At 43.4% G+C, this 18925-nt stretch overlaps 1 protein-coding gene across 1 annotated transcript in view; it reads left to right on the top strand.

The window, feature by feature from the left end:
* Positions 1 to 18925, top strand: part of serpini1 (serpin peptidase inhibitor, clade I (neuroserpin), member 1) — a 21376-nt gene extending 2451 nt beyond the window's left edge. The window contains exons 2-9 of the mRNA XM_062472527.1: positions 6846 to 7112; positions 7339 to 7569; positions 7668 to 7862; positions 9518 to 9722; positions 10012 to 10109; positions 16455 to 16541; positions 17909 to 17998; positions 18101 to 18925. Of these exons, the coding sequence (XP_062328511.1) occupies positions 6863 to 7112; positions 7339 to 7569; positions 7668 to 7862; positions 9518 to 9722; positions 10012 to 10109; positions 16455 to 16541; positions 17909 to 17998; positions 18101 to 18177 (1233 nt within the window). The 5' untranslated portion in view covers positions 6846 to 6862 and the 3' untranslated portion in view covers positions 18178 to 18925. The remainder of the gene's footprint in view (positions 1 to 6845; positions 7113 to 7338; positions 7570 to 7667; positions 7863 to 9517; positions 9723 to 10011; positions 10110 to 16454; positions 16542 to 17908; positions 17999 to 18100) is intronic.

The raw sequence follows: 18925 nt of genomic DNA, 5'->3' as shown, positions 1-18925 counted from the left end.
GAGTGGGTGGCCCACTGATCAGAGGGGAAGAGGGATGAAGACAGTTACTATCCTCCCTTCATTATCACCTACTCTCTTCCTGTCTTTCTCTTTCTCCTCCTCTATTCTTTATTTTTCTATGTATCACTCTGTCTCTCTGCCTCCATCTCGCTTTCTCTCTCTGTCTTTGGTATGTCTTTCTCCATCTCTGTGTTTAATTCTGTCTGTTTTTCTCTGTCCCATTCAGTCTGTCTGTCTGTCTCTCTCTCTGTCTCTCTGTGTGTCTCTGTCTCTCTCTCTCTCACAGACACACAGACACATACACACAAACTAAGAGAGCACCAGACCTAGCCTTGTTATCATATCTCTCCATGTTTACCAGTCTCTCTTTTATCATTATCTCTTTCTCACTCTTTCTCCCTTTCTTTCCATCCTTCTCTACTCCCCCCTGGGGCTCGTTTGCTGTAACCTTTCCTCTCCTCTTTAGTCTGTTCGGTCTTTAGTACATTTTAAAAAGGCCTCCGCTCTTTTACTTTTCTCTCACTGACCCCAAATAGAAGCCGATCCAATTACAGCTCAAATCTCAGAAGTGTGTTCCTTTAGTGCAATTCTTCTGTGTGTGTGGGAGAAAGAGAGAATGTGTGTGTGTTTGTGGGTAAAGCATTATGCCATGCTTTATAGGGGGTCGTTGGATAACTTTGGCTGAACTTTAGGCCTTGTTTCCTTGCAACAGGAGGGACTTTTATTTATGGACCCCCCTCCCCTCTCTCTCTCTCTTTCTGATCTGTTAACAGAGATTAATAAGATGTTGACCTCTTTGGCCCCCAGTGGTGTTTACGGAGCTTCTGGAAACTAGACTGACCGCTTCATTACGTTATATATTTTGCCAACCGCAGGCCAACGAAAGTAGAGGGTTCCTATGTTGCCCATAGCCTGAAACTGAATTTCTTTGTCTCTTATTTAGTTTTTAGTGTGTGTGATTCAATTAGATTAGACAAGGCTTCAGTAGAGAGCAGCTTGGTTGGCTGGTCTGACACAAACTGAGTCAGATTTCCAAGGAGAGTGCAGGCATGAACTGATTTGGAGAGAGACAGTCAGGAGAGTCAGGAGAGTCAGGAGAGTCAGGAGAGTCAGGAGAGTCAGGAGAGTCAGGAGAGTCAGGAGAGTCAGGAGAGTCAGGAGAGTCAGGAGAGTCAGGAGAGAGAGAGACTGAGAACTGGCAACCTTCGGATTACTAGCCCGCTTCCCTCACCGCTCAGCCACCTGACTCCCTCGATACATAGAGAGAGGTGTTCAGAGGTGCAATTCATCCCTTTCTTGTGACTGTGAAATAAGCTTGTAACAAGCAGCATGTTATGTTTGTTTCAAAGCAGTCAATATATATTTTGGATGTTATTTTGTTAGAGTGAACAAGGTGTGTGTGTGTGTGTGTGTGTGTGAGAGAGAGAGAGAGAGAGAGAGAGAGAGAGAGAGAGAGAGAGAGAGAGAGAGAGAGAGAGAGAGAGAGAGAGAGAGAGAGAGAGAGAGAGAGAGAGAGAGAGAGAGAGAGAGAGAGAGAGAGAGAGAGAGAGAGAGAGAGAGAGAGAAACTATTGTTCGCTTTAGATTAAACATCTGCTAAATGTAAAAAGAATGTGAAATTGATGTGTCAAATAATGACGTGGGTCCTCAGGGGTAGAACTTGATAACAATGATAAACTGACATTGTTATCTGAGTTTGTAGTACCACATGCACACACACACACTCCATATTCTGTATAGTCACAAAAACAGTCAAAACAACACAAAGGGAAGACATGAGACATGTAAGAAATGTTTGTGTGTGGCTTGTGTTATTCTAAGGTTGTATTCCAGTAATGGCATTATAGTTAGGTTAGTGTTGTAGTGTGTGCATGTGTGTGCATGTGTGTGTTTGTATGTGTGTGTGACAGATGAGAGAGAATGATTATGTGTGGTCTACTTCAGCATATAAATTAAGCCATATTGAAGGGGGTCCCCTCTGTCTCTCTCTTTCTCGCTCTCTCTCACACACACACACATGGTAAACTACACATTCAAATTCAAAGCTCCACTGCGGGCGGAACAAAGGTTTGTGGTAGGACACACAGACACACTCAGAATGATGAAGTTGGACACGTTGACCCGCCCCCTGGAGGAGTCTGACAAAAATGGTTCTAAATGGTTTCTGAATCCGAGATTTTAGCATGTGTGTGGGGGCAACACGGGTATGCGCCTGTGTGTTTCATGTTTATATGTATGTGCAGGGAGTGGTTCATGGTAAATGATTGTCAAGTAGGTACAATGACAGCAGATGAGAAAGACACAGTCAGAAAACAAGAAGAAACTGTGATGTTTGTCTTGGCCTAGTGGCACACACTCATGCTGCTCTGTGCTGCTGCTGTAGATGAGACCAGCTTTTACCAGATGGAAGGTGATGAGCCTCGGCTGGGATTTCTGAAGAGTTCTTCCTGAAAATGATGTGTGTAAAAACTGGAGTCTGTATTCCTCTGCAGCCCTAATGGAGTAGTTGTAGGAAGAGAGATGAGAGAGAGAAAAAGTGGGCGCTTTGCTGTGTTCTTGTAAAAATGACTGAGTCGGCAGACTTGGGCGTGTGTTTATGTGTGTGTGCTGTTTGAACTGGGCGATAGGACTGCGTTAGGGAGGTGACAGAACTGGAGCAGGCGATAAGAGTTGAGGGAAGCGTATGTGTGTGCATGCATGTGCTTGTGTGTGTCTCAGTAGGAGAGGAAATATGAGGGTACTGGGAGTATGTGGTGAAGAACCACTGGGTCTATTGCCATGGAACCGGGGATGGGAACATCTATCTGTGTGTGTTCACAGACCTGTGAACTTTGAGAGGGTGTACAGAGGTACACCCTCTCAAAGTTCACAAGAGTGCATATGGACCATGTGTGAGTGTGTGTACATGTGTGTGTGCATGCGAGTGTGAGTTAACGCAGACACACTAACCACAAACTTGTTAGAATGTCTAAATGTATTGACCTCCTAAGTATGCATAATAAGGTGTTGGGTTTAAATGGCATTGAGGACTTAACTCTGTGTCGGACTTAGAATGGCGTCACGTTTTAATTGTCTAAATGTCAACTAGTGTATTTCACCAGCGCTGTCGGATTAAAGGGGCGGTTTAGAAGCATTGGTTTTAAAGGCCATCGGGTTTAATTGCATTGATTCAAAGTTGTCATGCATAAAAAGGTAATGACTTTAAACCAGGTAGGCTGTTGGCGGTATGGAGTTTCTTTTTTCATTTTGAACACCCAGCGGGGGTGTAAATGGGTGTAGGTTTTCACCTGGGCACGATCGCTAAGTGGTCTGAAGTCCTACGTGTACTCTGGGAAAACAGGAACTGGGGGACGAGGCAGAGTGTTCCTCCCACAACACAGCAACTCTCAAAAGGTCACACTGGTGTCACTGTTACATGTAACCCCCCACTGCATCTCCCCCCCCCCCCCCCCCACACACACACACACACACCTGGCCATGAGAAAACACCCAGGTGGAAGGAGAGGAAGGGAGGGGATTGTCCTTGCTAGTGCAGAGCTGCAGTATCTGAGTGGTGTTAAGTGATGCTGTCACTGTTGCCCAAGGTATACTGTCACTGCAATGACCACACATGCATACACACACGCGCGCGTGCGCACACTCACAAACACACTTATGCACATCATAAAAACATTATTTTTCATTCTTTTGACCAAATTGCCAATGCTCTGGTACATTCATGAAAATGATTATGTAGCCTACAATTGTCTGCTGTTTCCTACATTATCAATTACTTGTTTCCTGTTGATCGAAATGTATTATATTGGTTCTCTGTTAAATAGTCTTAACCCCACAAACATCTAGACATTTGTTACAATGTAGTACACAGTGGACCTAAACTCAGCACTACATCTTTTGGATGGTCCATCTGAGATGGACACCTGCAAAATTACAACTTTGCATCCCGGTTCGTGAGCTAATCGTTTCCCCCAAAAAAACACTAGAGACTTGCACAGACAGACAGAAATTCCTTGCTTTATAGTATAGATAATGCATCTGATTGGTGCCTACTCAGTAATTTGCCCAGACTTGTTGATCAGTGGTTGGAGTTGGGTTAATACTCCTTGACAAGTTCTGTTGCTACTTTCTACATTTCTGGCCACATAAAAAATCTAAAGATATTGATCATTTAATAATTGTTGACAAAGTGCTAAAATGTTTGTTTTTGACTTCCAAATTGCTAAATGATTGTACCCTAACTGAAGTACTGAAATACCCTAACTGAAGTAGCTGTTTAGTAGAATCGTGATTATGGTCACGGTTTGGATTTTTTTTTTTGTTTGTACTTTTTTTGTGTTACTTTTTTTTGACGACGTAGTTAAGGCGGCAGGCTTGTGTTGCTTAGGCGGCCGCCTTAACTGAAAAGTGTTGCGGGAAACCCTGGAGTTGCTATGAATAACGGTGCCATAAATTGTCTTCTTATGAATTACTTGTTTGTCACTGATGCAAAGTAGGCCCTTCTTTACCAAACACCAGGTAACTAAATTAGGATACAATTATCAGTCATTAGCAAACTTTTAGTTAAACATCAAACTGTTGGTAACTTTAAACTAACCTTCATCTGGGTGATCACAGGGATATGTGAATATTTGATCTGCTGGTTGCATATGTCAGATTTATTGCTTTACTAGTTAAGCAGAGAAAAGCTGTTGCTATCAAACATTGTCTACTTAATCAACTGAATCAGTGTACTGGTGAAGGGATGGATCAAATAGGCCAATAGATGGAAGGTTTGCAATCTGATTTGTAAAAATATTTTTGTAGTTTTAAAATACAAAAATACGGTAGTTTATTTTGATACATGGCGTGGCTGCTGTATTTTGTAGTTCATTTTTATACACTTAAAATCAAGGTATTTGATATCTTATTTAAAAATAAATGTTGATCTTTGCCCATCTCTGGTTATTATTATGTTGTAAGATGTTTTTCAGTTTGAGTCCCGGCTATAGTGGGTTTAGTTAAACTGCATGTGGTCTTAGAACTTGTTTGACAATAACAGATATTTATTTATATTTTATAACATTACATCCAGTTGAAAAATGTTATGAAAAGAAAGTTAGTTGGGTCAGTTTTCCTTCTCTTTTATTCATATGTTTTCGAACAAAACAAATCAATAATTGTAACATTTAAAACTATATACATATATACAAAAACTCATAAAGACTCATAAATATAAAAAAGAAATATCAAAGACAAATTGGTACAAACTATAGCATATAGAACGAAAATATATAAATAAATGAATAAAAACTAAATTGCACAAATCCTTTATCACACAAAGACTAATAGAGTAGATTAACACACTTATAAAGAAGAGAACCTGATTGTTACAATTGAAACTAAAAACACACAAACAAAATTCCACACCTGCCATCTAAACCCTGACCTTTCTTGCCTTCCTGGATGCAAAGTCTTCTATTATATCGGAACATGAAATCTGCTCAGCAAGTGCATGATTAATACTGATGAAAGCAAGGCCACTAAGGCGTTCCTGTGACATGGTGACCTCAGGTAGGTCTTGATGTGCTTTAGCTTTGAGAAGCTCTTCTCTGCTTCAGAAACTGTCACTGGAAGAGTTAGACATACTAAGAGCAGTCCACAAATTTAGATAAAGTTCTGAGAGCTCCTTTCGTGTATGAATATCAGCAGCTCAAGCAGGGTCATGGTCTTCGATGGCCTTTTTTATTACATGCATATAATACTCATGAAGAGATGACAGCTACATATTTTATCTTATGTGTTTTTCTCCTCTTCTTTTTTTCTAAACTGCTCACCTCGTTCTTCCAGTGGGGAGACCCGAGTTCAACTTTCCCCCGACCCCCTCCCCATCTCGTGCTTCTGAATGGGAGACCTTCCCAACCCGGGCAGTAGTCTGCCTAGCTCACAAATTTGAACCTGCCCAGGGCGGCAAGATGCCGCCCTGGGCAGCTGCCCATGTTGCCCATAGCTAAGTCCGCCCCTGCACACACACAGTCACCAGCACTGGCAGGAGATTCTAGCCCCATGTGGGACATCAACAACAACATGTAGAGATCTGAGCCTATTCATTGCTTTAGCTGCACAAAACAGGGGCAGGGAAATCCCTTCTTTCTCTCTCTCTCTCCATCCCTTTTCTCTCTGTCTCTCGCTTTCTCTTTCTCGATCACTCAGAATGCAGGGGCACATGCTCCTCTTTTTCTTTGTTTGTGCAGAAAACAATGTTGCCTGGCAACAGCCAAGGCACAGGGATGGAACTGCATATTGAGTGTGTGGGTATGTGTATACAGTAGATAGTACTGTACAAGCTCTTTAGAGGGAAAGATGGGAGATTTGAAGAGAGGGAGAGATAGCCTGTGCATCAGATATGGGTTGGGATGGAAGAAAGGGGGGAGTGAGTGGTGAAGAAGGGGAGAGATGAAGGGAGTCAGTGATGAAGAGATGATTTTAGCCAAAGATGAGAACGATGGGAATTGTGGAAGAATTAAATGGTTTCATTTAGTTTCATTTAGTTTAACTGCACCAATTCCTCCCACTAATGGGCACACAGCTGTAGTCACAGCCCCCAGACTAACTACCTATCTTCCTCTCCTTGGTCAAACCTGCAATCCTTCTCTTCTCCTCCTTTCAATGTTCCTCTTCTTTCACTGGAAAACTTGCTGGATTATCCTCTTTGTCGGTATAACTGTACTGTACAAGATATACTGTACAGTACCATTACTGTACAGTATACCGTTTTTCGTTCTCTCAATTCAATGTAATTCGAACAACAACATGCATTAACGGTGGGACAGCCTGACAGATGTTCTCTCCCTCCCTCCCTACCCCCAGCTTCCATTTTTACTGCCATGTTGATCTTCCTGCCCCTCCTCCTCCTATTGCCGGGCACCGTTTGCCGGGCAGGGGACATTCCGGAGGATGCCACGGCAGAGTTCTCAGTCAGGTTGTACCACCAGCTGCAGGCAGCGAGCGGGGAGGACAACATCATCTTCTCACCCCTGAGCGTGGCCGTGGCCCTGGGCATGGTGGAGCTGGGAGCCCGGGGGTCCTCTCTCAGGGAGATACGCCAGGCCGTGGGCTTCAGTCACCTACCTACTGGTGAGGCTGCCTGGACACACACACAAACATGCACACTGAAAAGCAGAAGCACCGCACACAAATATCCATATAAACTATACATTCACACAGAGACAGGCTAAAAAATGTCAGATATGACCACTGTCTGACTGCGAACAGTATAGTCACTCCTCTGCCCTCCCTCTCTTTCTCTTTTTCTCTCTCTGTCTCTCCCTATCTCTCTCTCTCTCTCTCTCCCCCCATTCAGATGAGGAGTTTTCCCTGCTCCAGAACCTGACGGGTGCTCTGTCTAACGACGACAGCAACTACGTGATCCGATTGGCCAACAGCCTCTTCCTGCAGGAGGGCGTGACCTTCAACCCTGACTTCCTGCGTCTCATGAGGAAGTATTTCCGGGCCGAGGTGGAGACAGTGGACTTCAGCGAATCAGCAGCCGTCGCCGAGCAGATAAACACCTGGGTAGAAAATCACACAGAGAGTGAGTTAGTGTGCATGCACAGGTGTGTGTTTATGTGTGTATGCATGAACATGTGTGTGAGAGTGTGTGTTGAATCCCCATGTCTTGCTGGTCCTCAGGTAAGATCCGAGATCTCCTCTCAGCGGATGACTTCAGCAGTGTAACCCGCCTGACCCTGGTCAACGCTGTGTACTTTCGGGGGAGCTGGAAGAACCAGTTCAGACCGGAAAACACCAGAACCTTCTCCTTCAGCAAAGATGATGGCAGCGAGGTCCAGACTCTCATGATGTACCAGCAGGGAGACTTCTACTACGGTAGGGTGTGTGTGCATGTTTGTGTGTGTCAGGGGGGGGGGGGGGGTGGGGGTGTATGAGAGATTATGCGATTAGGATTAGGGAAGGCTATTTGTTGTGTGAAACCTTCGGTCTGTTTAATATGACATTTGGGTGTCTGTGTGTGTCTGTGCAAGTGGTCTGTGTGTGTGTGTGTGTGTGTGTGTGTGTTTGTGATGTGTGTTTGTGACTAAATCTTCCCTCCTCATATTCACATAGTTCTCTCCTAATCTATTCTTTTGATTCTATCAGTGGTGTTAAACTAGTCCACAGTGCTGTGCATTTAGTATTGATGAATCACATTTGATTGGAGCTGTTATGTATGATTAAGTTATGTATGATTAAGTTATGTATGATAAGTACTAGTGCACAGTGCCAAATACAGATTACTTGCACTAAAAATAGTCTTTTTTTCTATATCGCATTCTCATAAATAAGACACGACGACAACTGACCTAGAAGACTAAATTTGTACGAACATTGTTCCTGTCGCTATATCCATGCCTTAAGAAACCGACCAATGAGGCTAAAGTGGTAGGAATAGTGATCATGTCCATGATGCGCGTTGATTATAATGTCGTAGTTGATTTGGTATTGAGAGTTTTGTGCACATTTGCAATTTGCAGGTAGGTTTGATCAGTCAACACATTAATGTATGTAACACAATTCACTGATCTATACTGAAAGTATGCACTTTATATTGTCGTTCTGTTAGCTAACCAGCATTTCATCCATAAAGGAAACCCTTTGAAAGCAGCTGATTCAATGTTTTTTATGCAATGCTAGCAGTCAGCACTGCAAACTAATTGTAGCTAATAACCTTCGAGCTGTATCTACTGAAATAAACCATCCACTTGAAATATATTTTTTTTTATCTAGCCAGTATTTCATCAGTAAAATAGTCTTGGATTTTCTGTATCGCACTGGCATAAATAATGCCTGTTTTCAGCTCGCGAGAGCTATCTTAATGCAGTTCAGTCAACTCAACATGGCCAAGAGTTGAAAAAAAAACTGCACGAAAATCATTTTTTGAAAATAAAAAAATGCTTATCCAAACGTCAATCGTGGCACTGCACTCCGTTGGATTATAAAAATGACACCTGCAAAATATGAACTTTGCAGAGTGCCCGGTTCTTGAGATAATCGTGGGAAACTCGCTGCCCTAAAATTCCATTCACACAGATACACACACACACAGAGATTCCTGGCATTATTAGAGAGATGTCACCCACAAACACACACTGTGTGTGTGTGTGTGTGTATGGAGGGGGGTCATTTGTGATTTGCAGATTATGTTAAGGTTCCCTAAGTAAGATGGTGTAGACTGTAGAGACTTGAGTGTGGAATTCTCTTATTAAATTAGGTCTTCTAAATCTGGGCATTCTATCCTCATGCTGTGGAGCTACAGAGCCCTACACACAGAGCTGTTCTCAAAACGCTGAGCGAGCAAACCTACACACATCCTCACACACACACACACAGAAAACCTTTTTTCCTCAGCAAACCCTGCAATATGAAAACAGACCTGGTTTTAAAACGCCTTGTTCTCATCTCTAAGTTGTTTTAAGGCATCTGTGTTTTTCTGTGCACTTAACTCTTACTAATTAATGTAGTGTGTGTGTGTGTGTTTGTGTCAGGTGAGTTCAGCGACGGCTCGTCGGAGGCTGGCGGCGTGTACCAGGTTCTGGAGATGCCTTATGAGGGGGAGGACATGAGCATGCTGCTGGTGCTGCCCAGACAGGAGGTGCCTCTGGCTGCCCTGGAGCCCATCATCAAGGCCCCCCTGCTGGAGGAGTGGGCCAACAACGTCAAGAGGCAGAAGGTGGAGGTCTACCTGCCCAGGTCAGGCTCACACTCACTGACAGACACACATGCACAGTGCTTATACACATTGACACATACTCACACAATGTACAATGCATATGCATGCAGACACTTACACTCAGACATACACAATGCAAACACACACCCCTATGCACATTGCATGTAAAAACAGATGCAAACATACACACACACATGCACAATGCGTACATTCATACCTTACATGCAGGAATACTTTCAAATAAATGCACATCTAAACAGGCAGACACAGGTGTGTGTGTGTATCTGAGTGTGTGTGTGTGTCTCCAAGGTTCAAGGTGGAGCAAAAGGTGGACCTGAGAGAGAGCCTGCAGGAGCTGGGCATCAAGAACATCTTCACTAAGGATGCTGATCTCTCCGCTATGACAGGTGAGATAGCAGATACGAGCCCTCCGATGACACACACACACACACCCTGACTGACACCTGCAGTCACGCTCTCAGATGCACACACCAAGAAACCTACACTTCAGCCCTATTCATACCGGACGCGTCTACGGGGTGTGTCCACTAGCTAAAAGTGATATTTTGATCGATATTGTGAGTACATGAACCCACGTCTGCACGCTTGGCCATGACTACAACAGTGACCTTAGAGAACTACAACTCTGTATTAACTTGTCTAACACTAACGGTACGTGTCCACTACAGCGTTTGCACCGCTTGCCTTCCCACAGTACACCATGTTCGGGGGCGTGTTAGACAAGTTAATACAGAGTTGTAGTTCTCTAAGGTCACTGTTGTAGTCATGGCTAAGCGGTGGCAGTGATTGTTAGCTTTGCAGACGTAGCAACGTAGCGGTGGCAGTGATTGTTAGCTTTGCAGATGTAGCTACTTAGCAGTGGCAGTGATTGTTAGCTTTGTATGGGGGTTGATTAGTGCCAGGCAGTGTTGGGGGAAGTTACTCAGAAAAGTAATATATTAGTTACTTATTATTGTTCAGTAAGAATAGTGTGATTAAGTTACATTATTACTTACTGTACAAAGTAATATTTGTACTTATTATATTACTTTTACTATTACTTTTAATAGTAGCGAGTTGTGGAAACGGGTTTAAAGTGGATTTTTCGCTAGCATCCAGCTACCTTTCTCTGGACACTTTCAAGGTGTTTTTAAGTTGAAAGTGCTGTTTTTGTCAGTAGATTGTATTTTGTTCCTCTTCAATGAAAGCGAAATATTGTGAATATTTCCATCCTGAAAACATTAGCATACACGTTCTGCTTCCTGTCGATTCCCGGCCGTGCAAAATGACGTTGTGTCCTTGGGCAAGGCACTTCTTCCTACTTGCCTCGGCGAGAATGTCCCTGAATTTACTATAAGTCGCTCTGGATAAGAGTGTCTGCTAAATGAGTTAATGTAAATGTCAATGTTGTGTTTGTCTGCAGCCTGAATCAAAGGCAAACACTGCGCCCAGAATTTGTCGTTTTGGCAACAATCTGTATTTCTAAGGCTATTTTAGTCTTTTGTTGAATTCATGCAGTAACTTGGAAAATTAACGCAAGTTACTTAAATAAGTAACTGTAATAATATTACTCAATGTCAAATGTGTACTTCGTTACTCACTTTAATAATAATATTATGTAACATAATATTATTACTTATGTTACCCCCAACACTGGTGCCAGGTAATGTTAACAAAGCTAGCAACCGTCGCTACGCCTAAGAAAGCAAACAATCACTGCCACCGCTACGTCGCTACGTCTGCAATCACTGCCACTGCTATGCCATACGTCTGCCATTATGTGGATAGCTAGGTAGATAAGGCAGCTAGCTCACCATTATGCCATGCTGGTATTATCATCTAGTGAGACCATTCAAGAGATTAGGCTACCCATAGCGTTGGATTTACTGCTTCAAATTGAAAAGTGAGACGATCCTTCGATTAAAGTCAAGTTTCTTAACATGTGTTATATTGTAAATTAAAAGTTGCAACTAACCAATAATTTTCATGACCAAGACCCATTAAACACGGTACACAGTACACCCTCTTTTGTGTACCGTCGCCGCTACGTAGCTGCTATCAAAGTTCCAACACGTACTACGTCGCTACGTCGCCGCCATCATCACCCCCATTGGGAACTAATGATAAAAAGGCTGAGACTACACGGACATTGTGGGCAAAGCTTGTCTACATTGTATGCTGTTCGGGCGTGCGAGGGCACTTGTTACCCCCCATAGCTTTGCAGAAGGGTTATGCGTCACACGTGCTAATGCAATGTTTACAAAGGTTACGTCGCCGCTATCAAAGTCCCCACACGTACTACGTCGCTACGTCACCACATCGCTGCCATCACCCCCATTGGGAACCAATGATAAAAAGGCAGAGACGACACGGACATTGTGGGCAAAGCTTGTCTACATTGAATGCTTTTCGGGCATGCCAGGGCACTTGTTACCCCCCATAAGCGGTGCAGAGCGTTAAAAAACGCTGTGGTGGACACATACCGTTACGGTGCGTGTCCACTACAGCGGAGCAGGCGGCGCGGGGTGTTGACTTCCAATTCATTTTCAATGAAACTGGGCGTTGACGCTCACGTAGGGCATTGTGGGAAGGCGAGTGGAGCGGAGCGTTGCAAGTTGGATTTTCTCAACTTTATGTAAATGAGAAGTGTTAAACGCAAGCGTTGGCTAATCGGATTGGTTTCCTGTTTCTTGTAACAAAATGGATGCCAATAAGATTCTGAATGGAAAGTTTACTCTTAAAAAGTTGCCAAATGGTTCCATTGACAAGACCAAAGTGATCTGTGTGTTTTGTCATTGTGAACTTAGCTATCATCGCAGCACGTCCAGTCTGAAATACCACTTGATGGCCAAGCACACAGCTGATGTGAATTCTCCACCCCCTCGTCAAAGCCAGACGATTGCAATGTTGTTTTCAATTTAAAAAAAACATTTGCACTAAGCAATCTGATCTACTTTTCCATGTTGATAAGAGCATTAAAATTAGAAAAAAATACATTGAGAATAGATATTTAGAATAGATAAAAATGTGTGATTAATTGCGATTAATCGCAGCACTAGTAAAAAGACAATATTTTACTAGTGCAAGATTACAATAGAATACATGTTACGCCACCGGTCACTCAACCAGTCGTTTGTCGTCTGGGCTAGCGAGCTAGCTCTAGCAGTGGCACAGAACAGTCACGTTATGTGACAAGACTGAATTTAAAGTATAAAAACACACCAGGGACACTGACAACATCAGAAACCCTGCACCATGCATTATTATTTTAATGTAATCTTTAAATTCAGGCTTGTCACATTACGTAACTTTGTTCTGAACAGAACTGGGTGTGCAGACAGTGGCGCCTTAATGCACGGGCTTACCTGGGCTTAAGCCCGAGGCATCGACCAATCAGGGCCTCTTAATAATAATACAAAATAATAATGACGATAAACGTCCGTATTCGCGGTGTCATTACTCTGCTCTACAGTGGCATCTGGTGGTGTATGTGCAGGGAGGGGCCTCCCCTCCCCCTTATCTAAACAAAATGTAACAAAATGTAACAAAAACTAGAGAGGGTACAATTTGTAGGGTGTGCTTGCTTGCGTCGGTTGCAGATGGGTCCATTTAATATGAAACAAGCTGAACCCCCTTTGAGACAAGCTATTCTAACAACGTTGTCACCGGCAGTATTTTTCAGATGGAATCGCGATTCAAACGGTACCATCTGCTAACTGAAAATATGCCCTCAAACGCGACTTTTTGGTCTCAGTCTAGAGCCCTGCGTGGAGAAGTTCAATTGTGCTACGAGCAAGCTAGCCTAGCTGCTGTTGCTAGCCAAACTTCACTGAGGGGATTGTTTGAATGCGCCAGAAATTAAAAACGTTTCTTTTGACATAAAGTTTAGGCTGTGGCATTGAATACAGCGACGCACAACACAAGCTTGAGTTTAAATACATAATTTATTGTGACATTACTTACTGTACATGCAAGTCTTGAATTGCTTAAATGTATAATGCTGCTAGTACACCACGGCACGGCACGATACGATACTTGCTGTAAGTTGTACGCACGTAATTTCAAGCACGTTGTATCCATGCGTCGTTGCTAACGTGTGCTGACGTTGTGACGTAGGCTAGCACTGAGTTCCCTTCGTTGACACAAGGCACTTTTTGCCACAAAAACGGAATTTCAGCCTAAACCGTGCAACGCAATGTAAATAACAATACAAGCAACTCGTGCGATTGTGCGATTAGCGTGTGGGGGGCCTCAAAAAATGAAAAAAAAAGTCGGTAGCCCAGGGGCCTCAAGTGCTATTAAGACGCCCCTGTGTGCAGACACATACGATAAGTTTCTCCTCCATCTTGAAATTGTAAAACCTAGAAATTTTTACCATGAACAACAGTTGTTACGTTACAAGAAACAAGAAACCTATCCGATTGGCCAACGCTAGCGTTTTCACGCTCCTCATTTACATGAATTTGAGAAAATCCAACTTGCAACGCTCCGCTCGCCTTCCCACAATGCCCTACGCCAGGGGTTCTCAAACTTTTCAGCCCACGACCCCTAAAATAATGGTGCCAGTGACTCACGACCCCCGCATCCATGGAGGTGGTTTACGTATACGTGGGAGTAAAACTAGGCCCTGGATCTGATCCAGCCCAGCCCACCAGAACCGGCCCCCGTATACGCCACCACAGCTAACCTGTTAATGCATGCAATGCTTGATGTGATGCTAGTTCGGGAGTTCGATAGTAAATGCGAGCGCGCATAGTGCGCAAGGCAAATTTTTTTGCCTTTATTTGAGCGCAAAATATTTTTAGCTTCAGTGTAAAATAAACAGCTGTTTTTCAATTGGTAAAACTATATCTAGTGAAGGTGATGTATTTTTGTCTCTTAATTTTTCAGCCCCACCCTTACATTTCTTAGCCTGGTTTTCCATCGTTATTCTTCTCCCGGTGCTCCCGATGGCCAGTCCGCTACTGCGGGGCTGTGCCGCGGTGGTGGATTTTCAAGTCATATTATTTGAAATTCTCGTGCTATCAAGGGGTGCTGCAGCACCCTCATTGCCCCTAGTTCCCGCGGCCAAGGTATTCCCTCTCCACTGAAATCCAAAACTCAGCCAGTGTCTTGGCTGAGAACGCTGTCTTTAACGTTCGGTCGCTTGACAGTTCAACTAATGCGTCCTCCTGCTTGGATGTCAGATGGTTTGCCGTACTTACAGTGAATGGAAAATCAAAAGGCTGATGGATTTTTTATTTGCATGCATTCATTTAACTACAATTTTTTACTTGTTAAAATCTTTGCTAAAATATGCTATTTCTAATTGTTTTACAATGTTCCTTGATTTCTGGAAATCATCTCGCTGTCTCGGCCTTAACGGTGTGTGTCCACTACAGCGGAGCGGGCGGCGCGGGGCGTCGTCTTCCAATTCATTTTCAATGAAACCCCCACTTTGAGAACCACTGCCCTACGCGGGCGTCAACGCCCGATTTCATTGAAAATGAATTGGAAGACGACGCCCCGCGCCGCCCGCTCCGCTGTAGTGGACACACACCGTTTAGGCCGATTTATACTACTCCGTTTTCACAGACACGGACACAGGGAACGCCCTCTCCGATGTGGAACGCCCTCTCCGAGCCCCTCGGAGAGCTCTACGTGCGTGCACCTCCTGATTTTCCCGACTATCCGTCCGCTAGTCCGTCATTTTACGGATACCCCTTGGCTGTGATTGGTCCATATTAAGAACCGCCTGCGTCAGGGGCGGGGTTGCCGTGACCAACAAGATGAACAGAATCCTTTGACCGCCATTGCTGTAAGTTTTTACAAATCATCTTTCAGAATTTATAGTACTCCGAAGGCTGTGGGTGCTGAATCAATAAAATAATAACACATTTTCAGCAACCACACTGCCCATTTCTCGTCACATTTTAATTCAGATGCTGATTTACATGTACTGTTTAGCTGAAATATGAATTGTAAAAACTTACAGCAATGGCGGTCAAAGGATTCTGTTCGTCCTGTTTATCACGGCAACCCCGCCCCTGACGCAAGCGGTTCTTAATACTGACCAATCACAGCCAAGGGGGTCTCCGTAGCTCTCCGTCGCTCTCCGTCGCTCTCCGAAATTACGACGGATAGTTAGAAAATTCAGGAGGTGCACGTCGAGCTCTCCGGGGCTCTCCGAGGGCTGACGGAGAGTTCGTAGAGGGCGTTCCACGGAGACGAGGGCGTTCCCATGTGTCCGTTTTTCGAAAAACGCAGAAGAATATATCGGCCTTTAGGCTACTGCTGCGACGCGAGTTCGACGCGACCTAAATTCACACCGGACTCGTCTGTGGCGCGTTACGGCTGCGACGCGACCAGGGTAGTTGTCCTCACAGAATTTCAGAAGAGAAGCAAATTTCAAGGCGAGTTCTGATCCAAAGAGATCCAAATTTGTGTGGGCTATTTGTTTTGCAACTAGTGTTGCTCTCTACGATGAATCTCTCGTTGTCCATAATGTAGGGGAGGGGAGGAGATGAAGAAGAGATGGAGGTAATCTTGACCTAGGAATAAGATTTGTTTATCTTTATAGAACAATAAAGTCTGTAGATGAATTTATAGAGTCATCTGCAGATTTTTCCTTGCTTTTACACAGAACCCTTCTCCCACCTCAGAGCCTACCTTGTTTTGTACTTTGGTTTATTAATACATTTGTTAACAGGAATTAATTAATAAAATAACAATGTGTGTATTGGGGGCATATGTTTGTGTGTGGTGTGCTTCAGATGGGAAGGACCTGTTCATTGGGAAGGCCGTGCAGAAAGCGTACCTGGAGGTGACAGAGGAGGGGGCGGAGGGGGCCGCAGGATCAGGTGACGTAACTGTGACGCCATGATGATGTCATCCTCTTTAACTGGCCTCTTTATTTACTGTAACATCAGTAATGACTTTCTGTCCATGTCTGTCTTATCTCAACTATCGTTTGGACCTCTCTGTATCTATTTCCATCTTTTTTTCTAACCTAACAGCTTGTGTTTTTTTCTCAGCTTCTCTCCTTTCTCTCTGAATATTATGTCCCTCTCTCATTCTGTGTTCTGTGTCCCTTGCTCATGTTTCCCTTACTCGTGTAATCTTTTTTTCAAAGTTTCTTAAATAGCATATTATCTAGATCAGGGGTTTTCAAAGTGTGAGGCGCGCCTCCCCTGGGGGGCGCCAGAGAGTTTAAGGGGAGGCGCGCCAAAGCGTTTCAGGGGAGGCGGCAAATATATATTTTAACAATTATTTAAAAAAATAAATATATATGCTTTCTGGAAACTAATAATTTGGTAGATGTATGGAATAGAATACACAAATATATATACATATTTTAATGTAGCTAGCAGTGACAGCAACTTTGCCGATATAAAATGTCTGAACCCAGCAGAAAGCGCAGAAAATATGATGAGGAATATTTAAAGTTGGGATTTTCTTGGATAGGGCCAGCCGATGTTCAAAAGTCACAATGTATGGACTGCAAAAAGGTTCTGGCTAATGATAGCATGAGACCCTGTAAATTCCGCAGGCATCTGCCTATGTTGATCCCGTTTGCTCGACAACAGAAGTGGAAACAACTAACGTTATCATTTCAAATGATGTCTCGTCAATTTGTTGAAAACAGTGTTGTGCAGACACAATAGGTTTATTTGTACGTTTTTATTTCAAGTCTCCACCTTCGATATTTCAGTGAGTACTGTTGGCCATGTAGCGCTTTGCTCCGCAGCTTCACTCGTTGTAAACCAACCAATCAGCGCGCAGCTCATCTATATATTCATGAGCATACCATAGAAAGAAGAAACCCTCTCGTTTTATTCCAGGGCTATTTCACAGGGTGCATTAGGGCGCATAGAACAGCACCCGGGACATTTTCAGCCCAACCAATGTTACATACCCCATTCGGAGACCTTAAGGAACAGTGTGAAATACCCCCAAAAAATCATTCTATGACCCCGTAAAAATGGGGGAGGCCCCGGTGACTTGATGTTCTCTCAAGGGAGGCTCACTGTCTTACACTTTGAAAACCCCTGATCTAGATAAAATCCCATCTGTTGAGTCAGAGTTTCATTTGACTGTGCTTCCCACTAAAACTCCCTTTCCTGCTCTTCTTTCTTTCTCTCTCTCTATCTGTCTCTCTCTCACTCTCTCTCTCTCTCACTCTCTCACACTCTCTCTCCTTCCTTCCTTCGTTCCTTCCTTCCTGTAGGAATGATAGCCCTCACCAGGACTCTGGTACTTTACCCTCAGGTCATGGCTGATCACCCATTCTTCTTCATCATCAGAAACCGGAGGACAGGTGTGTGTGTGCATGTGTGTGTCTGCTTTTTAGACCTGTCATCTTCCCAAACCTAACCCACCTTTATAATTCCTCCTGTCCACTTTTTTTTTATACCTTTAGGGTCCATCTTCTTCATGGGCAGAGTCATGACCCCTGAGGTCATCGACCCCAGCGACCACGACTTTGAGTCCATGTAACCACAACAAACAACTGCCAATCAGAATTGGGTGTGCTGCGATCCTGCTATGAGCTCACACACTCAGAGCCAATGCAATCCCAGCATTACAACATCAATAACACAATTTATCCACCCCTCATTCATTGTCACCTGTGTTTTTATACTCCTTGTGGGAATATATATAATGCAAATGTTATATGATACAGGATATACATATATTGAAATATATTACATACAACCGGTGTGTTTTGATATGGTAAGCTTTGAGGCACTTTGAGATATTTGAGAGAGATAGAGAAAGGTGTAAATATTTAGGTAAATCAATGTTTCTACTATACACTGTATATTAGATAAAAAGACAGAACACATACTATGTCCACAAAGCAACATTCACCACACCACTCTCTTCCTGTATATTTGATGTTGTGTTATAAATAGAGAGTAGATATTTATTGCAAAAAAAGTGACATAATGACATAATGTTTCTCAACCACACTGAATCTTAGTGAATCATTATTTTATTTCCTGTGTTCTTTTTTACGCTATGGGTACATGGTAAAAATACTGATGAAGTAATATGTTGCCTTATATGAGTTGTTGATTTAGCCAAGCCTTCAACAGGTGAACTAAGGGGACTGCGCCACACAGGTTGCTATAGAGACAAGGCTTGCGGTTGTGTTGGAAACTGCATTTTTAGATTACAGGGAGAAAATGGTTAACACCAGCTGTATGCACTCCTTTCCTTAATAAACATGAATGTGTTACAA

The sequence above is a fragment of the Osmerus eperlanus genome, chromosome 11 (genome assembly GCF_963692335.1).
Source record: "Osmerus eperlanus chromosome 11, fOsmEpe2.1, whole genome shotgun sequence".
Classification (NCBI taxonomy): Eukaryota; Metazoa; Chordata; class Actinopteri; order Osmeriformes; family Osmeridae; genus Osmerus; species Osmerus eperlanus.
Note: the sequence above shows the minus strand (reverse complement) of the source record. Positions and strands in the feature narration are given on the sequence as shown.